General features: G+C 35.9%; 1 protein-coding gene across 2 annotated transcripts in view; it reads left to right on the forward strand.

The window, feature by feature from the left end:
- LOC128025336 (TANK-binding kinase 1-binding protein 1-like) overlaps nucleotides 1-26682 on the forward strand; it is a 44856-nt gene that overhangs the window by 11358 nt on the left and 6816 nt on the right. Inside the window, exons 2-7 of one of the 2 annotated variants that reach the window (XM_052611585.1) lie at nucleotides 7279-7520; nucleotides 12791-12916; nucleotides 14176-14280; nucleotides 16392-16536; nucleotides 20379-20578; nucleotides 22633-22694. In XM_052611585.1, the coding sequence (XP_052467545.1) occupies nucleotides 7296-7520; nucleotides 12791-12916; nucleotides 14176-14280; nucleotides 16392-16536; nucleotides 20379-20578; nucleotides 22633-22694 (863 nt within the window). In that variant the 5' untranslated portion in view covers nucleotides 7279-7295. The remainder of the gene's footprint in view (nucleotides 1-7278; nucleotides 7521-12790; nucleotides 12917-14175; nucleotides 14281-16391; nucleotides 16537-20378; nucleotides 20579-22632; nucleotides 22695-26682) is intronic. The other variant, XM_052611586.1, reaches the window with a different exon arrangement.

Here is a 26682-nt window from a genome sequence, read left to right on the forward strand (position 1 = left end):
TGTTTTGTGCTCTATACGAATATGTGGGGTCTCAGTCGGTTCATATTTAATGAAAATTGCATAACAACAAACATTTCACTAAGCAACAGCTTGAGTCGCAAAAGTGTTATTTTGCCATTTTCTTCTGATGAAATAGTGCCTGGAGTTGGCATATGCAAGCTAAATATATATGTATGTTTATAGGTGTTTGTTTGTTTAATGGCTGTCACAATGTTTTTATGGCATTTTCTGTGTGTGTGAATCAGAGAGCCATCATGCGGCCACTCACACTTCTCCAATCACTGCATGAGTTTCATCTTCTCCACTCAATGTTTCTGATCTTCGTGTCTCTTGGAGTGTTGCACGACCAGCCATCCCCGGGCCCCCTCCTTCACATTTCTCATTTCTCTCAGAGAAAAAAATAAAAACGACAGAGCAGATGCTTATCACCACTTCTCTCCACATGCGTGCGTGTGACGTCAGAGCCCGCCTGCCTGTCTCTGATTGTCTCCGAGGCATTCATTGCAATGTGTTCATCTCTGCGGGGTTCACTGGTGTGGGTGTGCGACTACAACATCCTTTTTGTAACATCCAGTTTATGGCTATTTAATCAGAGCCAATTGTTTATTATTTCTTACCTCACTTCGTCCTCTTTCTCTCTCTCTCTATGCTCTCTGGAGTCTGATTTCTAGTGTGAATATTTTGGAGACATTCACTGGAAGTGTTAAATGTCCTCGCCAAGGACATTTCTGAGCTTTCATTTAGGTAATGCAGTAATACATCAACTTATAGAGCAGAAAAACAGACACATACATATATGAAGTGAGTGCATTCTGCAAGACCAAGCCAATGTTTTCCTCCTCCCCTCCTCTTTGCTGAAGTTGCTATGTGACAGAACGATGAACTAGAACACCTAGTCAACAGCGCTCAAGGTGCTGACTTTAATTATTGAATTTGTATTATCACAGAAACGCTGCTAGGCCTGGAGAGGGTAGTGTTCATTTTATTGATGTGTGTCAATACTGAATATATTACATTTGTTTTGAATAGTGTATCCATGAGCTTCATGTGTTTTCAGCTTAACTTTCCATTGCCCACCGTGTTCATTTCTCACATTTTTTTCAGTGTTGCACAGTCTAGATGGATGGATGTCTATCTAACGTAATTTTAACCTCATTGAGGAACTCAATTCGAGGGTTAATTAAATGACTGATGGCTGTTCATGTCTGTGCAATTTCACGTATTGCTGTAAACTTGGGATTCCAGATTTCCATTCTCTTACATTCATTCTTGCCTAACGTTTCTATCTTCCTGCAACTTGTGTGAATGTGTGAGTGCGTGTGCTTATGTGTTAGATTAGTTTATATGTCTTAGATTTATCTAATAAAGCCATATTCATATTAAAAGAGAAGTTTGTTGTGTTTTCTGCTTACAAGTTAATGTCTTAAACTGCCGATCTTGTTACTGTGCTAATCAATATGTTTCCACTATAGTTTGGATATTAATATTCAGTGCCGATTTGATGTTAAACGGCTCAGTGATCAGTCATGAAACAGTGATTCTATTCAAATTCCCTTTAAAATTTGAGCTAAATTTAAGTTTCCCTTACAGTACATTGTGCCCTATATTTACAGATTGTTTTAGAGTGTAGTTAAATATGTGCATTTTGGTTCATTTAATTCTGTAGACAGACAGACAGACAGACAGACAAATAGCATGTACTTACAACTTTAGTGCAGGAATACATTCTGATCACAGAGTAAGAATTTTCTGTTATTTTCCTAGACTCATTCATCTTGTGAGTGAACAGATTTTTTCTAAAGCATTTATTTTTTCTTTAGGGGTAAAACTTTTTAATGAGCAGCAGATTACTGAGTATATCATTAGTGGCTTATGTAAAATGTTCTCTTTTAAAGGTATTGCTGAACTTTTAATACCAGCGGCCAGGGAGGTTTGTAGTTACATACCAAAGATGGAAGGAAGATACAGGCTAATAGTTAAAGCGGAAATAAGTTCAAGAAAAAGGAGAGCTGGAGATAGAAAGGTCAAGATCTCAGTAGATGAATAGACAGAGTGTGAGTAAAAGCTAAACCTGGGAAGAGGATGACGAAAAGCAGTATAGTTAGAAGAGAAAAAGGGACGCTACATAGTGAGCTGTAAAATTTAGCTTAATCATTTTTCATTTCTTTCCCACCATCCATCCTCAGTTGCACCTACAGATGCAGCACCCACACCCGCTGTGCCTCGCTCACCTTCTTTATTAATTTCTCTGCCCTGAATACATCACACATGCATCTGTTTGTCTGCTTAAAAACCAAGCCTAAAGGCTTCAGTGGTTTACAATGTTTACATACAGGCTACATAACATCATGTTTCAATGTGAGACACACATACTGTATAACATTGAGTTCCGCAAACCTCTTTTACATCATATGTTTCACGTCATGAGAATACCATATACTAGCATGAACACCAAAAAGCCTGTAGTTTGCAGTGGTGACTGTTGTAGAATCAATACCTCGCTTACTCCCACTGCGTGGTAAAAATACACGTGTACATGCTCTGATTTGCCCACGAGGCTCAACCACAATCCCCTCTGCAACACCCACTCAGTTGTGTTGCTGCTTGTGCCAACTTGTGCCAACCCAATCTTCACTCCAAACGGAGGCGTTTTGCTTTCAATACGGTCAGTACAGTAGCCCATTGCAAAGTGAGTTACACGCAGGGAGCCTGTTGCAGCAAAAATGGCATTACAGTAAAATTTCTGACTGTAAAAAAAAGTTTTGCTTTCAGATTAGCTTTTCTTAATCCACTAAGTTACTAAAAACTCAGAGGAAAACCAAAAATATGACTAGGAATTTTCTGAGAGTGTCTTGTAACTAATTTTTTTTTTTTTTTTTTTTTTTTTTTTGCTTTGATGAACATTTTGACTGATGCAAATCTTCAGAAAGACTTTATCAAGTATTTACATTTGGGTTTCTTCAACAGAAATGTGTAATTTGCATTAAAATACTTTGATGGAAACCCATCATTTGTATTTGCATGCCTTGCAAGCATAAACATTTGGTTTACTTTGATTATCATCAGACTGCTGTATCATCACTCCACAGAACATGTTTTCATTGCTCCAGAGTCCAGTGGAGGCCTGCTTTACACCACTCCATTGACGATTGGCATTGTACTTGGGAATGTGAGGCTTGCATGCAGCTGCTCCACCATGGAAACCCATTCCATGAAGCTCCCGCTGCACAGTATTTGTGCCAATATTAAAGCCATTATTAATAGCTGTGTTTATTGTCTTAGGAATTTTGATAATTTAAATACAGTGCCAAACAATGAAGGATGTTTTGTTTGACACATATATTGTGTTTTTGGTTTTGCTCTTTTATTGTCATCCCATCTCTTATATCCTATTACATTTGGTCATGCTTGTGTTATGGCTGTTTCTCTCAATAAAGTGTGGGAGGCATAGATATGTGTGTAGGCATATGTATTCTTGCTTGTGTGTGCGTGTGTGTATGTGTGTGAACCAGAGTGGTCTTTTTTTTTTTAATCACAGGCAGTCACACTTCTCTTGAGGTCCTGCTAATCGTCCACCAAATGAGAGGCCACAAGCCATGCCAGAAACACACATACACATCCCACTGAAATAACAGGTGTGTGTGATGTGTGTGTGTCTGTTTGTGTGTGTGCGCCATAATATCTGCATTGTAGCAGCCAGGTTCCCTGTGACAAAATGGGCTCGAGTCCGATACGAATGTGTCCTGCTGTCTGTAATTGCATGCTGAGGTAAATGTTTAGGATGCTAGCCAAATCCATGAGCAATTGTGACTGAAGGAAATTATGCAATAGCAATGTCTGCAGAGATGGATTCTGGTGTTCCTACATTTTGGATGGTTTGACAGATTATTAAATAATTCAGAAATTGTATGTGTCGTTCTCTCTTGGACCGATTTGAACATTAGCATCATTTCAATAAAATGTGATGCCCACCACATCATTAAACCAAATTATATTCATTTCAATCTCATAATGATTTTGAGTGGGACTTACAATGAGTAAGTCTAAAGTGTTGTTTTTGCAAACAAGGCACAATGAAGAAGAAATGTACACATCTTACCTCAATGATTGTGTATTTACATATAAATGCAGATATTAATTAAATGGCATTACATCTCAAATTGCAGTGGTGTGACATAATTCAGAACAGAGCTTTAAAGATTTTTTTCGTCATATAATAATGATGAGCTGCGAATGAGGTGCTGAAAATATCTCTGTAGAAATGTGTGTGTGTGTGTGTGTGTGTGTGTGTCTGTGCCAGTGCCATCTAGGCCCCAGGTAACAAATGACTTCCTGTGGTAATTGCTGTAATGAAGCAGGGAGGAGAGCTGTGGAATTCTTAATAGGTGTGCCAGAGTGTAAGTGTTCACAAAATTAGGTACAGAGGAGAACGAGACAATAGGTGAGATGGGAAGTGAGATGGGAGTAAGATGGGAAGATTGATGTCTGGTGAGCTACCCATGGAAAAACTGTCATGTTTGTCTGTTTTCTCTTGCTTCATGCCAAGGATTTGAGCTCTAACAAATTGTCAGAGCCGTGTTATAATCCCTGAGCTTAAATTCTTGTTTTCACTGAGACTGGGATGGCTGTATGTTTGTGTCAGAGCATCACGCTTGTCAATAGGAGACAGGCGCATCATGCACCTTTTGTTGTAGAGGGCACCAGTGGCAGGAATAAAATCATTTTAACAACGTAGTAGTTTATTTTACATGTGTAAAACATGTATGTCCAGTGATAGTTTTAGAAAAAAAAAAACGACCCAGATAAAAATCCTGGTTATTTTATATTATATTATATTATATTATATTATATTATATTATATTATATTATATTATATTATATTATATTATATTATATTATATTATATTATATTATATTATATTATATTATATTATAAAGAAAATGATATTTCTTAATATTAAAGATATAATAATTATTTCATTTAATAAATAAATATGTATGTAGTGAATACAGTATGTATCTTTATACACCAAGCAGCTGTACTCAAGAGACAGTGAATGCTATTTTTATTGTATGAAAAAGAGCCAAATTGACATTTTCATAACAATTCATGTTTTTGAATTTCAACAGGAATTAGCAAATGTATGCCTATAAATGGGTGATTTCTGGCTGCTGAGCTTTAGCAAAATATTTGTACCTTCGATATTCATTCAATCTAAATTATGGGAAATAAAGGCATGTGCATGACCATTCAATATGTTTGCAATAACACAGATGTCACATGAGATAAGTACATTGTGCTGCAGCTCCTTATCAGCACAGAGAGATTCCTGGGTGAGAACACACTTGAATTAATGTAATGGGTTGGAATGTCTCTAAAGTGATGTTCTTCCACCTACACACATTCACACCTTCTTCAGAACAGCAATCTCTACCCCCATGGCCATGCTGCTTAACCATGCCTGAGCAAATGTATTGGTGTGAGTGGGTGTTTTTTCTGGATTACCCTGAAGGATGAAGAGAAAGAGCGAGAGTAGAATCGAGAGAACACCCAGGAAAAGGTCCAAGGCTTCTTTGTATGTTTTTGAACAGTGGTACGCAAGTGATCAAAAATAGCTCACTAAGTAAGGAGCATCTGACTCATTTTGTGTGCAGTAAAATCTCCTCACATCTCCATGCTGCATCAGATGGCCAATGTGATGCTGCACGCATATCCATATCATTTTACATAACACATTTCACAGTGAAGATGTTACTTTTTTCTGCTTACTCTGTGTTATCTACCCATGTTTGCATCCTGCCTTGTTGTTGAGGCAGTGCTGTCTGGTGCGAGTGAGTGTTGGCCATAGCACTTCGTCATGGTGTAGACAGTGGGGGCTCTGGGGACTGAATGGCATGAAGGCAACACACAGAGGAATAGAGCAGTACCTCTGCAAACATTTCTTTCTGAAATCTTACAACAAGCACATTTCTTGGAGCAGTTTGTACACTTTTCTTGTTTTATTTTGACACAAAAGCTTCATTTCAAAATCAAGAGAGCTTCCAAACCGAGTAATTGTAAGCTTGCGATGCAAAAGCTGTTCTAAAATTATGGGATGCACTGCACAATATATTGGTACCACACTAGTAATTGTCCAATACTGTGTGTATATATATATATATATATATATATATATATATATATATGCATATATATATATATATATATATAATGTAGCAAAACTTTAGGTTAAATGTTGCCAATTGTACACATCCATATACACTTTCTATTCATCAAAGAAAGAATTCTGAAAACAGGTTTCCATCAAAATATTAGGCTGTGTCAAACATTAGTATCACTGAGAAAACAGTTAAAGTGTAATAATATTTCACAATATTACCATTTTCACTGTAGTTTGTAATAAAAAAAGCAGCATTAGTAAGCACAATGATCTTCTTAAATTTTTTAAATCAGTTTAATAATAAATGTTTTGCATTTTAAAGTTGCCAACATGCTAACCACAATATATTGCTATCAATTGTGTCATGTCTCCTGTGTGCTTTGTTTGAGGAGCACTATTTATACGAGTTACTGCCTCTATAGAGCGCTCCAAATCAGTCACTTTAATTCAGACAGGATGCTGCCTTGACAGCTAGGCAGCTCATTAGATTTAGGAAAAGTTTATATGCAACCTTTCAATAAAAAATGTATATTATAGCACTTGTGTGCATTTTTTTTTTCACCAGTAAACTTAATGTCATAACGCTGTATTCACAAATTTTGCTGATCCTGTAAGCGCTTGTAAGAAATGGCATATACAGTATACAGGTGATCTCAGAGACTGTTTCTAGGCCGTGATGTCATTCTCTTAGCAGCACAGCGTGTACTTGAATCAGGTCATGCAGCTCCACTCTTTCAAGTATCTGTAGCCTTTGTCTTCCTGAATTATTAATGATATGGTCTGTTGTCTGTGCACATTGTAACCAAAAAGACCAAAAATGTCCAGAGAAGATAAAGGACACATGGTTGAGAAACAGAAAACCTCACTGGCCTTTGGTTTTTGTTTGGTGTGGTTTGGTGGTTTTGTTCGGACAGTGGTGTGGATGTCAATGCTAATGAGAAACGCAGTCGCGAAAATAAATAATTATCCTGAGAGCGGTGAAGTGGAGCTTGTGCATGGCAACTAAACCATCGAAGAAGTAAAAAATGATGTTCAAGATGAAAGAGCGCATGTCCCAAGGTTAATTAGCTCACATGTTTGATTCACATGAACAATCTTTCTCTTTTTCATCTCACAGGTTGAGGATCAGGAGTCATGGAGTCTCTCTTCGGGGGCCAGTTAGGCTTGCTGGGGGGTAATGAGGGTCTGAAAGAAGATGGCTGTGGGGTGGGCTGGTCGAATTCTCCCTTATCAGAAGACATGTACTCTGCCTCCCATTTCGCCCTCATCAGCGCCTACCAGGACATTAAGACTCGACTGGCCGGCCTTGAGCGAGAAAATGCAGACATCAAAAGAAAACTCAAGATTTATGAGATAAAGGTACAAAATGCCCTATAGATGCTTTAGCCTCAGATACTGTAACAGATATCAGCGGTCACATATCAGTAAGTGGTGCATCTACTGGCAATGCAGGCTGATTTGTTTTATTTTTTTTCACTGAAGAATTACTTTTTCACTCAGAAATTGCAGTCAAAAAAATTATATATATTTTTAAGAAATTAAAAGTAGCACATTTAATTAATGTGTTTTTTTTTTAAGATAAAGATTGAAACAGTATTCCAATATTCCAATAATTCAGCAATTTTGAAATTTGAAATCCAGTTTTTACAGAGTATTTGGCTTTGTAGTGTTGTACGTCTACTACTGTACAATATAGATTATATGGAATTTATGCTGTATAATATATTTGTAGAAGCTTAATGATTAAAACACAAAAAATGTCTGACGTTACTGTTCTGCACTGTCTCCTCTAGCTACTTTCTGTCATTATGTATTCATCTATGGAGGCCATATATTTAAAAACCTATAAAACCTAGATTATACAGTGAAGTCCACTTAAAAACTATTTGTGAAAATGCTATACAATTCGTCAGCAATTATTTTATATGACAAAAGCTCTAGATCTGCATAAATCCCACAAGCTCGTGTAAAGCCTGATGATCATGTTATCCAGATTTATTTGACAATGATCCAAAAAGTATCTTGTGCTACAGTGGAAGTACAAATAACTTTTGATTAGTGACCCAGAAATAGTGCAGAATCTTAAATTGCTATTATGTAACTTTCCTTATTTAAAACTGCCAGCTTATTTCCAGGTTTAAATGAAAAACACCCAAGATTTTCAATGCGGTCTTGTAGATGTAAAGATAAAATAGTCTGTTAAACATGATTAAGCTCATTCAGCTATCAAATTAATCATTTTCAAATGTGATGGCCTATCAAAATTAACCTGTGGTTTTTATTTTAACAGTGTAGGATTTTTGTTAGCTAATATCGTATGTATAACATAATTTTCTAGTTAAAAATATTGTTAGACATCCTTGTTAGCCCCAAACTCTTTCTCATGCTCCTCGCTGCTTCATCTCGCATTAATGCAGAGACAGTGACACGGTCACAGACATACTAAATAAGGCATTTGAATGGAGTACAGTAGTGGACACACTAGAGAGCAATAATATGAATATCTGGCACAGAGAAAGAGCATAAAGCAATAATTAAACTAACTAGTTCTTGTGTCGAGGAAGCTTAGTTCAAACTACGTTTCTTTAATATATTGCATACTAGTCTCTCAGGAGAAAGTGAGAGATTCAAACATCCTAAATGTAATCGAGTACACAAATACATTTTATTAATCTAGCCTGTCAGAAGAAAATATGCATTGACAGGTATAAAGCCTGGTGGAAAGTTTGAGTAAATAAAAACATTTTAAGTTATATTTTCAAGTAATTCAATTCAAGTTTTCAATTCAAGTTTGTTTGTATAGCGCTTTTTACAAAATAAATCGTTACAAAGCAACTTTACAGAAAATTATGTTTCTACAATATTTAGTAGTAGCTAGTAGTTTGTGCACATTTGACAGAATTTTAGAAAAAATAATAATAATAATACAAGACGTAGTCAGCTAGACGATGAACTATCAATATTATTAAGTTATTATATGATTCAGTCACACATTTAGCAATAATTGTTAGTTCTGTTTGTTGATTCAAGGTTAGCATCATCTGGGGTCCTCTGAGGGTCAGCATCATCTCTTCTCAGGTGTTCTGGATCCAGACTGGAGCTTGTTTAAATCCTAGTTACCACGGGATGTAAATCCCGTGGCGAAACATAGAAACAAAATACAGACATCATTAGCATAGCTGCTGATCCAACAAAGTAAAATTAGTTTAACCCAAGCTAATGAATAAAAATGCAACTTTGAACAGATGCAACTACACTCACAATTAAAAAGAAACATTATTCGAATGCTTGGCGAAAGAGATGTGTTTTTAATCTAGATTTAAACAGAGAGAGTGTGTCTGAACCCCGAACATTATCAGGAAGGCTATTCCAGAGTTTGGGAGCCAAATGTGAGAAAGCTCTACCTCCTTTAGTGGACTTTGCTATCCTAGGAACGACCAAAAGTCCAGCGTTTTGTGACCTTAGGGTGCGTGATGGGTTGTAGCGTGGTAGAAGGCTAGTTAGGTACGCTGGAGCTAAACCATTTAGGGCCTTATAGGTAAGTAATGATAATTTGTAACTGATACGGAACTTAATAGGTAGCCAGTGCAGAGACTGTAAAATTGGGGTAATATGATCATATTTTCTTGACCTCATAAGGACTCTAGCTGCTGCATTTTGGACGACCTGTAGCTTGTTTATTGAAGAAGCAGGACAACCACCTAGAAGTGCATTACAATAGTCCAGTCTAGAGGTCATGAATGCATGAACTAGCTTTTCTGCATCAGAAACAGATAACATGTTTCGTAGCTTGGCAATGTTTCTAAGATGGAAGTAATGTATATAGATTACCATAAACTAAAGTTTGAAATTGTCCTTCAGAAAATATTGTAATGTGCTGATTTAGTGCTCAAGAAACATGTGACACTTAAAACTGGAGCAATAACTACTGCAAATGTTCTTTGCAGTTTCCTTGTGAAAAATTGTGACCTATGAGTGTTCAGCTGTTGAATACTGATATATAGTGTTGTCAGAGTTTATGTTTAAGCATGTAACATTGAGTTGATTAATGACTGTGTCTGCCTGCTTCATGTATGAAACAGCTTTATTTATGGCCCAGCTGACACGTGAGCCGAGCTGTCCATAAACAAATATGCAGGCTCTCTGTAATCAACATGTCAGACTCTCACATGAAAACACACAATACAAGATGCTCCTGATGCTGTTTAGATCACTCCATTGATAAGAAGGTAGCTCACATCTAAATTAATCTTTAAAAATGTAACTTAATATTATTCCCATGAGATTTTCGTTTAAAACTGATGATCGGCAATCATAAGTGATAGCAATGATTGAGCAAGAAAACACTATATGCATAATATTTTGGCATTATGTCAATTATAAGCCAATATTATATTTAAACTGAAATGTATTAATATAGGCTGATGTTGGACATGTTATAATTCATTCTCATTTCCACTTTATACATTTTGATAGCCATCATCTAATGCACAGTTAAAGTTAATATGCAATAACACTGTTAAATGTCATCTTTAACCAATCTTAATATCAATATTGGATTGATATACAAAACTGTCAAATATTATGGCCGACAACAAAATACTTCCTAATTGTAGCATTGAAACAAGCATTGCTGTAAAGCTTCTTTTTACAGTATTGTGAAAAGCACTATGCAAATAAGCTTACAAAACTTCTGGGTCTTTTGATGTGATCTTTGGGTACAGCTTGTTAAGTTGGGCAGCTGCCAGGCCTCTGGGGAACTGCAGGTAGAAGTTTCTCCAGATTGGATGTCTTTAAAGCTTTTTGGATTGGCCCTGCCTAGATATATGCATGCATATGCACCAACGACGGCTAGCCTCTGAAGAACAGCTGTTTTTGCAGAAGGCGAGAGAGAGCGCCCCCAGGGTTCTGTGTTCAGTGTGGCTCACTGCCTATAAAGGGCTAAACGTGGGGAAATAATGCACGACTCTTTAGGCTCGTAGGAGTAAAAATATAGGAGATCCTGCACATCAAAGCACACAGCATCTACTGATGCCAGTTGGTAGAAGATGATGTAGGAGCTGAACTTGTAGCATACAAGAGCAGACCTCTCGAAATGGAAAGGACTGTTTGACACCCAGTGACTAATATATATCGCTTCGTCACCAACTTGCATTTATATATTTTCTAGATAGATTCTGGCAATTACCTTAAAACATAACTAATGCTGGTTTTATAGATGTTTTGCAATTGTTAATAATATATTGCAGGCTAACTTCATCCCATCTGGAGTTTTTTTTATTTTTATTTCTTTTACTGTTGCCATATTGTCGACAAGTCTAGGATAAGTGAGGTTTTTAATTATTTTTATGCTCATAAAGGCTGCATTTGACTTAAAAGTGATATTAAATAACAACTTATTGTAATATTGTGATTTTATTATAATAAAAAATTACTTTAAAATGTGATGACAAATCAGATTTTACAGCAGCCATTATATACGTTTATTATTATATAAAGCAATGTATATAATTTTTGTATAATTATAAAGCTTTTCATGATTCTTTTACACCGTAATATATATATATATATATATATATATATATATATATATATATATATATATATATATATATATATATGTATATATATATATTTTTTTATTATTATTATTATTTTTTTATTATTATTATTATTTTTTTTTTTTTCAAAACTGTGAATAAAAAAATCTTATTGGAGTACATTTACAGGACAATACTGTTTCAGTTGTTTACTTCAGAATTTCATGTTTCTTTTAATTTTCTTTCTTTCTTAATTTTCTTTTCTGTAATTATTTGTGAAATTTAATAGAAATTTCTAAGTGAAAAAGGAAATCGTAGAGCTTTTTTTTAAAAAGCAGAATTGCATCATGTATCAACAAAAAGTATTGTATTCACTCCAAAAAGATAACCAGTCCATTCTCAGGTGCGTAAATCAAGAAAATTTTATCAATCAAAAAATAATAATAATAAATATCCAAACACTGAATTACATTTAATTAGAACAAGGCAAGGATATATCAGAAAAATGACTTCAACATCTACAGAGTGAAAAAAGTGCAAAAAAGTTAAAAGTGCCATTGTATATGCAGGTATTGTTTTTCCAACGTACAATAGGTGACAGAGACACATAATTATGTATATCACATGTGTAGTTTAACATGTAATCAATTGTTTCATTTGATAGTTTTTGTCATAAATTGGGCGTGTAAAAGATTTACATTTTATATAATAAAGACAAGCAGTGCAGTCTTTACATGGAAAGTTTCCTTGGGCATCTCAGAGGGTCCCAGGAGTGGTTTTTCACAAACATCTGTTTTAGAATTGTTTACCAACTGCTTCCTGTATAACTTAAAATGTGCTGAATTTGGTGAATAATGTGCAATATGTAGACCTCTTTTGCATATTTGTGCTGAAAATAATGACAATGACTTCATTTAAATACTCACAATGCAGCATTAAACCAGTGCAGACAGCTAGATTGCTGGTTGTTAGTTAATATGATGTTTTTTGCACCAAAAATAGTGAAATGTTTATCATACCCATTATAATTATGGCAGTTAGTGCATGTGATGACCCCTCTGTCACTTTTTTATGTATGTGTGTGGGCAGTTTCCCATGATAAGCGAGTTTGGAGATGAAATAAACTCCTACTGCTCCTTCGAGCCCAAAGACACAGTGCTGCTCCAGTCAGAGAATGGAAGTCTCCAACAGAGAGTCAACATGCTGACCCTCGAGGTGAGAGGAAACATACAGTATATATACACAAACACACACCTAAATACACACACAAAACTCTTTCTGGACTGGATTTCATCTGATGTTCTGCTGATTTCAAACCACCGCTTCTTATATTATTATTATGGCTTGGCTATATTGTGTTGTAAATCTGGATTATGTGTCACAAAATGGAAAGATTAGAGAGGTAATACGATTAGTAGGGAAATGAAGGACAACTTCAGATGGCCAGTCATTCACGACAAAAGGCCTTACATAATCTAGACCACAAAGCATTCATTTTTGTGTGCCTGAAGTCTGCTCTAAATCGTCTCTCCCGGCTGACTGTGATGTGAAGTGTAAATGGGAAGATCATACTCTCTCTCTCTCTCTCTCTCTCTGCATCTCTCGGCTCATTGCCTGACGAAGCATCTCATTAATTAATGATGATTGTTAGGTGTTTCCATAGCAGCCTTCCCTCCATCAAAGTACCAGATTTGTATTTGTCATCTGTTCTTCTCTCTCTCCCACACCTCCCTCACTTTTGCTGACGTTTGGTACTTTGTGAGTACATTCCTTATTCTTCCCCATCCTCCTCCTTTAACTGTGGCCTTCCTCCTTGATTCGTATCTTGTTGTGTTTCATTTTCATACTTTTTTTTCAACACCCATAATTTAGAATTCGCAAGCTATCACTGAGATCTAATGCAGTTGCAATTGAAAGTAAATAGTCTGTTCTGTTATTTTTTCTGAAAATAAGCTACTATTATTTGTGAAGCCAAAGGATCACTGCAGAGAGGTGCACTATATGATAATTGAAGTAGATGTTTATGTGTGTCTGTATTAAAATGAAAGTGCAGACAACAACACAAGTCCACTGTTTAATTTTGTATTTATATATATATAGTATATATTAATAAATTTAGGTAATGTGTCTAGACCCAGACAGCTGTCAGCAGAGCAGATATTGTTTTTGGCATATAAAATCCATAATGTTAATAAAAAAAGCCAGTAAAAAGAAATGTGACAAGAAATAGCTGACAAAATGAGAATGTTTAAAAATAAAAAAAAAATTATAGTACACCTGCCGTACACCAAATGTTACAACAGCTTGTCATTATACAGCCCAAAAACCTCCCAACTGTCCTTGTAATTCAAGTTCTTATACACATTAATGCAAAAAGTAAAAGTGCAAAAACTGTCTGTGAGAATTTACAGTGTAAAAAAGCCATAAAGCGAAAGGAAAGTCCTTGTGATGATAGGAATGTTTGTGTTCTCCAGCTTCAGAAGAGCAAAGAGCGAGAGGAGCAGCTTGAAGATGTCATTCAGGCCTATGAAAAAATCCACATGGAGAAGTCCAGCCTTCAGCGAGACCTAGACAAGATGGTGAGAACTCTTGTAAAACATTCTTTCCATGCTAAGTTTGGCTGCCAAGCGGATGGGCAGTTGCGATAAATAGCCTCTCCTTTTGCTTCAAGCTTTTATCCAACCAGGTGTCCACTTGATTAATCTTGTACTCTCATACATCCTAACTGGGCTGTGTGAATCTAATTGGGCTCTTATATTACCCAGCCAGTGGATGATGCTGGATATCTGTGATCATATATGCACATTTGCAGCCTCAGTTTTAAATATGGGTCTCAAATGGCTTCAAATGGATTTAGCTGAGTCCAAAATACTGAGTTCTTGAAAACAGTATGTTGCAAGCATTTGTATGAAGGGCCGTGCAAGCCATAATATATTCTGGTGTTCTCACACACTTGTAATCTCTTTTCACATACATATAATTCTACTCTCACACACACTTATATATTCCTTTCACATGCATTCACATGCATTCCTTTCACATATTTAAACAAACACATTGATACATTTTTGCTCTCATAGTCACATATATACATGTGACGCATACATTCATACATTTTCCTCTTTATATTCACAGATTTTACGCACACATTCATACATTTTGGACACATTTAATATTATAAATAATAAAGTTATTTAAGAAGAAAATGCATGTATGTGTAAAGAAAATATTTATATGTAAGAGAAGAATTTATGTATGTGTTAGAGAGTATAGTGGAAACAGAAGGCAGGTTAGGACCGATCATTGTTACGTTTAGGACAGGTCCTGATCAGCATGGCTAAGGCAGATGAGGTGGCCATAGAAGTATTTCAGTAAGTTAATTGGGTTTTAAAAACTACTATAATCAAGAAAAGTTTACATCTTTGGCCTCGTCCCTTGAGCAAGTTGTGATTGAGGGGGTTGCCAGATACACATATTATGAGCGTTTATCGATGTGACAATTTAGGAAGTGAATAAGGTGTGAAGTATCAGGTTAGGGTTAGCGATATCTTTTTTTTTTTTTTCAAAGCTCAAAATTTAGACCTATTTTGTTTTATTTCTTTCTAGATTTTTTTATTTTTTTTTAACAATATCTGTCAACACTTGACTGATAGTAAACGGCCCATAAACCGCGCGGGCAGATTGTTCCTGACTGGTTACCACATTCGTAACACAAAGTAGTGAACATGATATTATCTGTAAGAAACGGTATCAACCCTGGGCAAGTGTGACACTCTCGGGACAGTTGATGGATCTGTCAGTGGCTGGACATTCAGCCCACCACTGCATCATCACAAAAAATATATTGTGGCAAGGCCAGTGAAAGATTTTTCCAGGGCAAGTAAACAATTTGAATTGGGCAATTAGACAATTTCCTTAGCCCTGTAAACACTTTCAAAATCACTATCATAACACTTGTACGCAGATCTGTAGAACAAGTATGTTACACTGTACTTGAAAACAAAAGAGGATGACCTTGAATAGCATAACTGTATTGTGTTAGGATGAGCTGAGCAAGTATATATATATTTCCTTGTTTGAGAGTGACTTCATGCTTAAAAAGGAAGTAATGTATAAAAAAAGATTAAGTAATGTATAAAAAAAAGATGAGTATATTTACATTTAGTCATTTAGCAGATGCTTTTTGCATGAGTGTGAAGCATATACAGTAAATATGTGAAAGTGACAATATATGTACAGTATGTGAGTTATAAAGTAGGCTTGTAATAATAAAGAATACATATGTGGGTAAAAGTCATGAAAGCAGAAACATGTACGTGAAACAAGAATTTATGTGTGAGAGTAGAAATATATGTATGCAAAAGGAGTGTGTGAGTGCGCCAGAATGAATTAATCCTTGCATGGCCTCTCATACGTTTGAACATCTGCCGTTTCTCGTCTCTGAAACATGCAGCCAGCAATCAGCTGTTACATCTACATGTTCTCTTTTATTGCTGACAAAAATTCCACATGGACGCAAATGTCGGAAGAATCTGTATGACCTCTTTGCCCTTGAATATCTTTTGATCAGTCATCGCCTCTCTGTACTTGTTTCATTTGGAATCTTTTATAATCTTTTACTTCTGTGCCCATCTCTTTCCTTTTCCCTCTTTCCTTTTCTCTTTCTTCTCTCACTCTTTCTCGGGCTCAGACATCTCTGGTGGAGAAACATGTTGAGCGGATTCACAGTTTGGAGGGGGCTCTGAGGCAGAGGGAGAGCTCACTACACAAACTCAACACACAGCTGCACAACAAAGACATGCAGTATCTGCAACTACACAGCCCTGACTCACATAGTAAGTCTTGTTTTGTCTGTATGCATGCAGGTGTCAATTTATAAATCACTCAGTGGTCTAGGACATGCAGATATTTACCTAAAACCGCTACCACTGACTCATTCAATGCACAGCAATTGTCACATACAGTCAAAATCAAAATGAGAGAACAATGTATAAAGACTATTTATTTTTTGTTAATCTTCATCGCTCAAAATTTGAAGGAATATTAGCTTTAGGTATACCACTGTCAAACAAGTTTGACAAAATAACCAAGGCATTTCAATAAAAACCTTCATTATATGGAAAACAGTGATCAAAAACCACTGTAGCATGAAAGAACATTACCACTAAAATTTTGGAGTGTTACAAGCTGTCAGAAATTATTAGGAATAGTTGATGCCCCTGTTGATAGCCGCAGGATATCACTAGTTTCAATGATAAAATCTGTAATTTGAGACCCAACAAAAGCCCTTCTCATACTGAACCCTCAATCCCGTCATTGCATTTTACTTCATGTGATGTTTTTGAACCTATTTATCTGCAACTACTTTAATATCAAATCATCTTTTTGTTTGTTTTTTTGATATCATACACCTTAAATTATTTAAATGTATTGTTGATTCTGTTGGGCCGGGATTGGGGTTTCTTTTTAATAAGGGTCTTCATACTGGCTCTATCCCTGCTGCCTTTAATGTGGCTATACTGTCACTCATACTCAAGAAGCCTTCACTGGATTCTTCTGTTCTGAATAACTTTTGTCCTATTTCTGTATTACCATTTACCTCTGATGTGTTGGGGGAAAAAAATGTGTTTGATCAACTCCAGTCTTTTCTCAGTTGCAATGATATTACTGAAGTTTTTCAGTCTGGCTTTAAGTCTGCACATATTTTATCTATGGACTCTGGCGACTCTGTGGTCGTCATGCTTTTAGATCTAACAGCAACATTTGATACCGTTGACCGCTCTACTTTGGTATCTAGATAAGAGTCTTATGTGGGGATAAAAGGTCTTAAGTGGTTTCAGTCATACCTCAACTGACAGGAAATTCTTAGTCAAGTTAGGTAACTTTTCTTTTTCTGTTGCTCATTTAGCTTGCGGTCTTCCTCAAGGCTCCATCTCTCTGTGTTTTGGTCGCAGTTGAGGAATAAACTCCCTTTAGAGATTAGACTTGCCCCTTCTCTGTCCACTTTTAAATATCTCCTAAAAACATATATGTTCTCTTTGGCTTATAAATCATTTTCTGTTTTGGTCTTTGCTTAGACTTCTAAGGGTTTTATACCTTGTTTCTCTTGTGTTATTATTATATTTACTGATTTTTATATTGCTTTACTCTGAATCTATGTATAACACTTTGGTTTGCCATGTGGCTGTTTTATATGTGCTATATACATAACTTGAAACTTGAAACTTGAGAAATCACAGATTTGGAATGACTAGCTTCTCTCGCAATGGCTTAAAGGGTCATCCCTTTGGCCTTTATCTGGACAACTTCCTGTCGCCATCACCTTAGAGCAGCCCACCATCTTGCAGTCTCAATGAAAAATAAAGGAATGGTGCCATTTAGAAAGGATTTGTCATACAATTAAGAAAATTTGCACCAGGTGCCAGATTAACACAATTACTTGGAGGTATATGTAAGTATTCTCTAATTTTGATCAGTGTTTTGACAAGCTGCAACTTGATTGTTCTATCTCTCACACACACACACACACACACACACACACACACACACACACACACATTGTATGTGTGAAATAAACATGTGGGACCCCCTAAATCTGGAACTGTGTAGCCTCCATTGCTTTTGTGTAGTGAGGGGGGCGGGGGGAATTGGGCCATTGGTTCTTAGCTCTGCTTCGATACCCTCATGTGGGGCAATGAAAAGTTCTGAAATGTCAGAAATGTATCTGACCATCAGATTGTAAGTCAGGAAAGGTTAATTGTCTCTCATTACCCTCTATGCTGCAAAACCAACAGAGCACAGCAAAGCAGAAATTCAGCTTAATTTTAAAAAGGGGGGTCAAACTATTTTTTTTTATGTAGAATACATGTGTAAAGCACTTTGGATTTCCTTGCATAATATTATATTTTATTATAAAGTATATAGTATTATTTATACATCATGTTGTTTTTTAGCATACAACCTTGTTCATTATTTGTAATTTTATGTGCTTTTTTCATTTGTATTCGACTCCAACAACAGATTGTGTATTGGGGTCTTTGAAGTGTCCCTTTTCATTATATATGCATCACATTTTGTATCCAGTTTTCAATTTATTTTTTTCAAAGAGCACCTCTCCTATAAAGGACTTCAAACAGGGCCAAGCGTCATTGCTCTTGTCCTTTTGGTCCTCTTAGTTTATTCCCTAGATTACAGTGTTGTGTTGCAACGCTCTCATTTTACCCAATTTCCCACATCCTTCCTCTTTCCATTCACTGCCTCTGAGGCTCAGAAAAAAAAGATTCTTGCCTCAAAGAGACTAAGTAACAAAAGGGAAAGTATATTTGCGAGAAAAAGTTCATACCTTTCCCCTGTGACCTCTCTCCAGGATCTAAAACGTTTCAGTCAAACTCAAAGGCACTGAACAGGAGTCCAGAAATTCAAGAAAACTCAAGCAAATTATGTTTTTATGTAAATTATGCAACAAAAATGTTCTGTAACCCTGTCAGAAAATAATACAAGAATGATGTAACTTTTTTGTGTACTCATGATTACAAATATTACATGCAAATATGAAAAAAAAAAGAATAAAAATCATTTCAATGCGGTTTTGGTGTGAGATGTAGGCGTGCAGGGGTGTGTTTTTTCAGCTTGCTTATTGTTGAACTGTCACAATAGCTGCTGGCTCAAGGACAGCTTTTCTATGAGCTGCTGAATCACCATGCCCACGCCTGGGGTGAGGAGCAGGATGCTCTGACAGGAAATAGTTCAGTCTTGAATTCTCCAACTTCAAGGTTTCATAGCTACATGGAGTAAAGGACGTGTGAAGGGACACTTTAGGTTGGATTTCCATCCTCTTAACAATGTTGGCCCTGACGTGGCCACCAAACCTCCTGTCCAGACATTTACATAACATAAATAAACACAAATAAGATTTCTGTTGGTCTGTTTTAAAGGACAGATGTGATCAGAGAAATCTGCTTCTTTAAAGACATGCTGTCAGACAATTTTTCTGCCGCCTCATTTGACAGAGAACTTTCTGAGTATGCTTAAGGAACACCAGAAATGTATTGAGAAATACTTTAATATGATACTCCATATTTTTCTATGATTTTTTTCAACTCTAAACATGTGCAAACTCCACATAAACTTTGAGATTGCTGATTAATTTCAACCTTCGATGACCACTGTATTTTAAAACTTTAATAATTTCAAAGTTGAAAATCTCCTTTTGTTCAAAATAATATTGCTAATAATGACACTATAATATCTGCTCAATATTCAGCAAAGTTCTTTTTTTTCTTCTTCTTCTTTATTTGCATACTGAATTAGACTGGTCTATCATGTACATTGTGGCCCTATATAAGCAGAAATATATATATATATATATATATATATATATATATATATATATATATATATATATATATATATATATATATATATATATATATATATATATATATATATATATATATATATATATATAATTTTTTTCATTATTTTTTGCACATTTTTTATTGCTTTGGCTGTGATTACTTTATCTAAATATTTTTTGGATTATCTTACTGATGATTTTGCAGAGTATTTTATTAAAGAGTGCATGTTATGCTATCCTAGCAATAAAAGGCAAATGCTGGATTTATTTATTGACGCAGTGTGTTTGGCTTATCTAACCACAATAACTGTCCATCTTTAGTGCTAGACTGCCCCATGACCCTACAGAGCTCCCGAAGTCTGGACACCCTCTCTGACCTCAAACTGCAGCGTCTGGAGGCGGAGCTAGAGGGGGCAAGGCACGAGGTTCAGGGGGCGTGTCAGAGGGAGGAGGAGCTAAAAGCTGAATGTGAGAGGTTAAGGGAAGAGCTGAGAGAACTGCAAAGCAACCAGAGGCAGAGGGTCAGTAACACAAACACACACATGCTTAAAGACTCAAATAGGTACTACACTGTCAAAATTGATTTTTGTCAGGTCTCTTAAGACTTTGTTTCTTATAGACATCTATTTTCAAAAAACTGTGTGTGGTAAGTAATAAACCAATCAAAATATTCTCACTTTGATAGCATAGTAACTGCATTTTACTTTTGCATCAGTGTATCAGTACTTTACTTAACTATTTATTTTTCAGACAACAGTTTACTTTCATTCCTTACATTCTCACCACAAATATCTGTTCTTTCTACATACATAACTACTGTTTATTTTGGTGGCGTGTTCAAAAATATTTCTTGTCCTTAATTGCCTTTTTCATAATTTAAAATATGAAAACCTGACCCCCATTGGTCTATTATTTTCTGGTTATCACACACCACAGACGAAGGCTAGTCTACGAAGCTATCAGTGTGCAAGACAAATGGCTAATGTTACAGATGAGACAGAGGGTTTAGCGTTGTCGACATGATTGAGAAATTAGAGACATTCCCAAAGCTAAAACATTTACACTGTCTTCACTCCTCCTTTACCCTTCCGGAGCTCCTTTTGGGACTCGAGACCAGTGAGTGGCGCAGGCCTCACTCCACAGGCCTCGCTCCTTTCCCATGGCTCCTTTCCCAGTGCGCATGTGCATGAATGCCTAAAGGAAAAACCCCAGAGTTTGACATAAGAGGAACCCCGTAATGATTCAAACATCAAATAAAGCAAAATTAGTTCAATACAGCTGCATCTCAGAGATCTCAAATCAGTTAATTAGCAGAAGTTATTATACCACCACATGTGTGTCATGTCATTAACAATGTCCCTAGATTGTTGAAGTAATGTGGTTCAAACGACGGAGATGTGAATGTGTTCAGGAAACATGACTGGTTAGTTAATTTCCACAACTAGACAAGTGTTTTTGAAGCTGCTGCTACCAACCTGAACGAGCTCACAGACACTATAACATCAGTTGGGTTAGTTTCTGTGAGGAAACAGCACTGTAGCAAGAGTGGAGTCATTCAGATTACTGGGAATCACCATTTCTCAGTACCTGAAGTGGGATTTCTACAAAGATTCCATTGTCGAAAAGGCCCAGCAGAGGCTGTACTTCCTTCGCCAGCTGAGGAAGTTCAACCTGCCACAAGAGATACTGATACTGAAGTTTTACTGCCTGCAGTCACTGAATCCATCTTGGTTCAGCTCAGCTACCAAAACTGACCTCAGAAGACTGCTGTACAGTGGATAGCCCGGAGTGCTGAGCGAATCACTGGTACAACCTTCCCTACTCTCAAAGAACTGTACTCATCCAAAGGGAGCAAAAGAGCTGGATGTACAGTGGATAGCCCGGAGTGCTGAGCGAATCACTGGTACAACCTTCCCTACTCTCAAAGAACTGTACTCATCCAAAGGGAGCAAAAGAGCTGGAAAAATCATTCTGGACCCCTCACATCCAGCCCACTTCTCTCTGACCTGTTGCCGTCTAGTCGGCACTAAAGGGCAGAGTGGAGTATATTGCTATTTCTTGTTACTTATTCTGTTTGAATTATCTGTGTCTTGTCACTGTCATTCTGTTTGTGCTGTGGAAGCTTCTGTCACCAAAACAAATTTCCATAACAAACTTGAATAAAAACATTTTAGTCAGTACTTCAACTTTTATTAGAGTCTTTTTAAACATGAGTCTCTGTAATTCTATATGAGTGAAGGACGTGTGTACATTTGCCATCTGATTGATTGATTGATTGATTGATTGATTGATTGAAGAAATTGCCATTTTATTTAGCAAGGATGTGTTAAGTTGCACAAAAATATAAAAAAATGACTTGTTTGTTTTCAATATTTATAATAAGAATGCTTCTTGAGCATGAAATCAACTTAAAATAATTATTTCTGGAGGGTCATGTGAAACTGAAGACTGAGATATTGGCTGCTGAAATTTTAGCTTTGCCATCCCAGAAATAAATTACAATTTAAAATATATTAAAATAGCATATAAGTAATTACAGAAAGTATGAAGCCTGACATGTTGCTTTTTTGCACAGGAGGTGAGTTCCACATGTGGACAGTGTGATGTGGAGTGGATAAAGAAAGTTGGAGATGAACAGTGAGTGTCTGTTTTATTGATTTATAGCCTACAGCTGTTCAAAAGCATTTAAGTTAAATCTATTTCATACAATTTTGCTGCTGTATTTTTAAGGCATTGCATGGCTAGTTAGTTTCCTTTGGACATGTGGGCCATGGATATTTGCCAGTAGAGGGCAATATAGCTATTGGCAACAATCCAGATCACAGTCTCACAAAAGTGGTCTAAATAGTTATCTTAAACTGAGACTGAAGAGAATACAGGTGAACTGAAAGGAACCTGTGTTTAACTGAAATGGGGATTCTTGGAAAGGTCACAAGTAATGCCTACGTCTATAGCACCTCACAGTTTCACACTTTACTCCCCCTCTTTTTTGAACTGCTGGTTCTTGTAAAAGTCGTGATTTAATAGAAAACATCCAAAACCTTACTTGCAGTTACTAAAAAAAATTACGTTTTCATAGCCACTGATTCTAAAAGAAAGACAAAAGATTTTTTTCCACAGTGTTCAGTTTTCTTTTAATTGACATTGGCATCCCTATCCCTATGTGTGTGTGTGGATGTTATATTATTTTTCTTATCAAGCAATGCACAGATATTATCCAATTAACCATGTATGTTAACCTAGTCAGCATCAATGTGTGAAGTCATGATTTGAAATCATTGCTAATGCTTTGACACTTGAGATATTGTATTGATAAATCAGTTCATATAAATTTCATTGGCTATGTCGGTAAACATTTTAGTGCATTAAGTCTTTACATGCAGAAACATCCTTGGATGGAAACCTGGGTAATGATGCATTGGCAGTTAAACTTACTTAACTGTCTTTTTGTGTTACGTAAAAGGTGTTGTCCCAAAATAAACACATCCATAAATCTGTGTGTCAATTAAATATTTTTAACACACACAGACATACACGCTTGAGTATGCATGCAAGAAGGGCTTTGAAATGTTAAAAATAGCTATCATTCAGCACGTATTGGAGTTGTCTGGTTTGATATCAGACAACAAACCTTTAAGTGCACTATTGACCCCAACATTCTGATTCGAAGGGTTAAGAAGTTTTACAATTATTATAATAATAATGCTTTCTGGGAAAAGGTACTTATTTGTTTCTGATTAGTATTTATAGTCTAGAGTGTGGACTCTGCTGATTAAATTATTTGGCTGCTTTAGATTGAAGTTTGGCTGAAAAATAGAAGGTAAATTCATATTTCATATAGCCGACATTTGTTTGCATACAGAAGACGGATATCATAGATACTAGTTTCAGAGTAAAGGTCAGCAGCCCACATACCCATGCCTCCCACACTAGATCATCATCAATATTCAGATAAAAAGCACACAAACACACACACACCTTTTCTTTTTTTCTTTTCTTTTTTCTTTTACACATTTTCTTATAATTGTAGTTAATAGTTCTGCAACTGCTAAAAAAATCATATTTCAATAGCTGTGTTTTATCCTTCAATGTACACACACACAAAGATAGATATTTAATGTGTGTATACAATATGTCTATACATGTGTAAGAAAGACACAGACAGATAGACAGACAGATAGACAGACAGACAGACAGACAGACAGACAGACAGACAGACAGACAGACAGATAGATAGATAGATAGATAGATAGATAGATAGATAGATAGATAGATAGATAGATAGATAGATAGATAGATAGATAGATAGATAGATAGATAGATAGATAGATAGATAGATAGATAGATAGATAGATAGATAGATAGAACAGAAACAGGACATGCAGGTGACACTACTCTTGTTTCATTGTATATATGTCAATAGGAACATTCAGAGAACGTTTCAGTTAACAGTCCAAAAGGTGATGCATTCATGTGTGTGTGTGTGTGTGTGTTTGTATGTGTGTGTGCAAACTTGTGTGGAGGTGAGAAAAAAAAGTCACACATCATCTAAATCTGCTGTAAATACATCTTTGATAGATAGTGTCTATCAAATGAGGATGACACTTGGACAGCTGAGTTGTTGCTCAGGCGTCGATAATGATGGAGGAGAAAGACAACTCATTACTGCTGAGTACCATGGCTGCTTGAGCCTGACTGTGGATGCTCAGGAGCCCAGAGGGCCAAATGAAGGACACAATGAGCACAACGGTAAGAATATCCAATGCTATGGCTCATTGGCCAGCAACAGAAGACAACTTAGCAGATCATTGGTGGTGTGTGCTGGTTAACAACGATAGACCTGTGGTTTCTTTTGACATGTGTTCTACGAATACAAATTAAGGCTGAACATCCAGTACTTTGTTTATATTGAGGTTGGTTTGTTCTTTGGTATTAAGTATTGGTGTTAAGATACAAGGTAAGATTGTTCAACAGGGCTGCTGGTTCTCTCTTACTCAGCTAAGGCAGATTTCTTTGGGCCATATGTCAATTTGTGTGAGTGTGGGACTGAGAAAGAGGCAGAGAGCTAAGTTGTCCACCAACTCAGAGAGAAAATTTATGAGTTGTGACCTTGCACCAAGCGGATGATTCATTTAACTCATCTTATTAAAATGCATTGAACTTCTTGTGTGTGTGTGTCTGTGTGTGTATGTATATATATATATATATATATATATATATATATATATAGTCCTTATTGCCATTTACAATTAATCAAAATGCGCAGTATACATTATACTGCCAGTACATATTAAAAATGGTAGCTGACCTTTAAAGCTTCTTTTTTTTTTTTTTTGGAGTGAGCTGTTTAATATTTACTTAAAAAAAAAAAAATAATAAAAGCACCAAGAGTTGGTGTTGTTTACACGACTTATACTATATTTAATTATCTGTGGTTGTCATATTCATGCGAACATATGCATGATCATCACTCAACTGTACGGTGTCCTTGAGTGCTCTGAAAGGCACCTTTAAATAAAATGTATTATTATTATTATTATTTTATTATTTTATTATTATTATTATTATTATGTTAAAAAGGTGATTGGTTACACGTGCCCAGTGTAAAATGTAAAACTGAAATGTCTCGTCTGATATATCTAACACCATCTCAAAAACTATTAATCTTTTTATAATAAAGCACCAAAGGTTTTGGTGACTTTGGTCTACACATTAGTTCATCTGATGACAGTTTCTGTTTCTTTGCATCTAAGATAGCTGGCATGTTTTACCATAAAACATTCTTTTTGATGATTATCATAAATGTGTCAGACTTATTTGATTGTTGTGCATTTTAATTATGAATCTTTTGAGTAAGCTAGATAAAAACCAAGAGACAGAATCTGATCATTTTTGTTGGTAGAAATAAATGAGTATCAATGGAAGGAAGGTTGTGAGTTAAAGGAGTAGTTCACTTTCAGAATGAAAATTCGGTCATCATTTACTCACCCCCCACTCGTTCCAAACCTGTAAGAGTTTCTTCTGTTGAACACAAAATAAGATATTCAGAAAAATTCTGAGTTCCATGGTAGGGGGAAACAAATACTATGGAAGTCGATGGTGCTCATCAACTGTTTAGATCCCAACATTTAAAAAAAATATTTTGTGTTCAACAGAAAAAAAGAAACTCATACAGGTCTGGAACAATTGTGGGGTGAATAAATGATGACAGAATTTTCATTCTGAAAGTGAACTACTCCTTCAATGTACAGTCATCCAGTAATTACTGCAATATAAACCACACTGATTTATTTTATTATTGATAATGTAAGAATAATTATTTAAGATTAAAAATTGATTATGAGTTCAATTTATTTTATCACGTGTGAAGAAAGAGAGAGCATAGTGCTGCGAAAGTCTCACAGAGCTATGTAGGAAATCACTTGCCAATTTTTGTGATGACTGAGGCTTTTTAGAAATTGGGTTGCCATGGTGAGTTACTGCAAAGTCATATGATTTGAAACTACACTGTTCTTCTCTGTGCCAGTCATGCGTTATGTTCTCACTGGTGCAGTGACACATATCACAGTTAAATAGTGTTACCAACTGTCATAAACATAATTATCAACCATTGTTATGTGCTGAA

The sequence above is a fragment of the Carassius gibelio genome, chromosome A12 (assembly GCF_023724105.1).
Source record: "Carassius gibelio isolate Cgi1373 ecotype wild population from Czech Republic chromosome A12, carGib1.2-hapl.c, whole genome shotgun sequence".
NCBI classification, from domain to species: Eukaryota; Metazoa; Chordata; class Actinopteri; order Cypriniformes; family Cyprinidae; genus Carassius; species Carassius gibelio.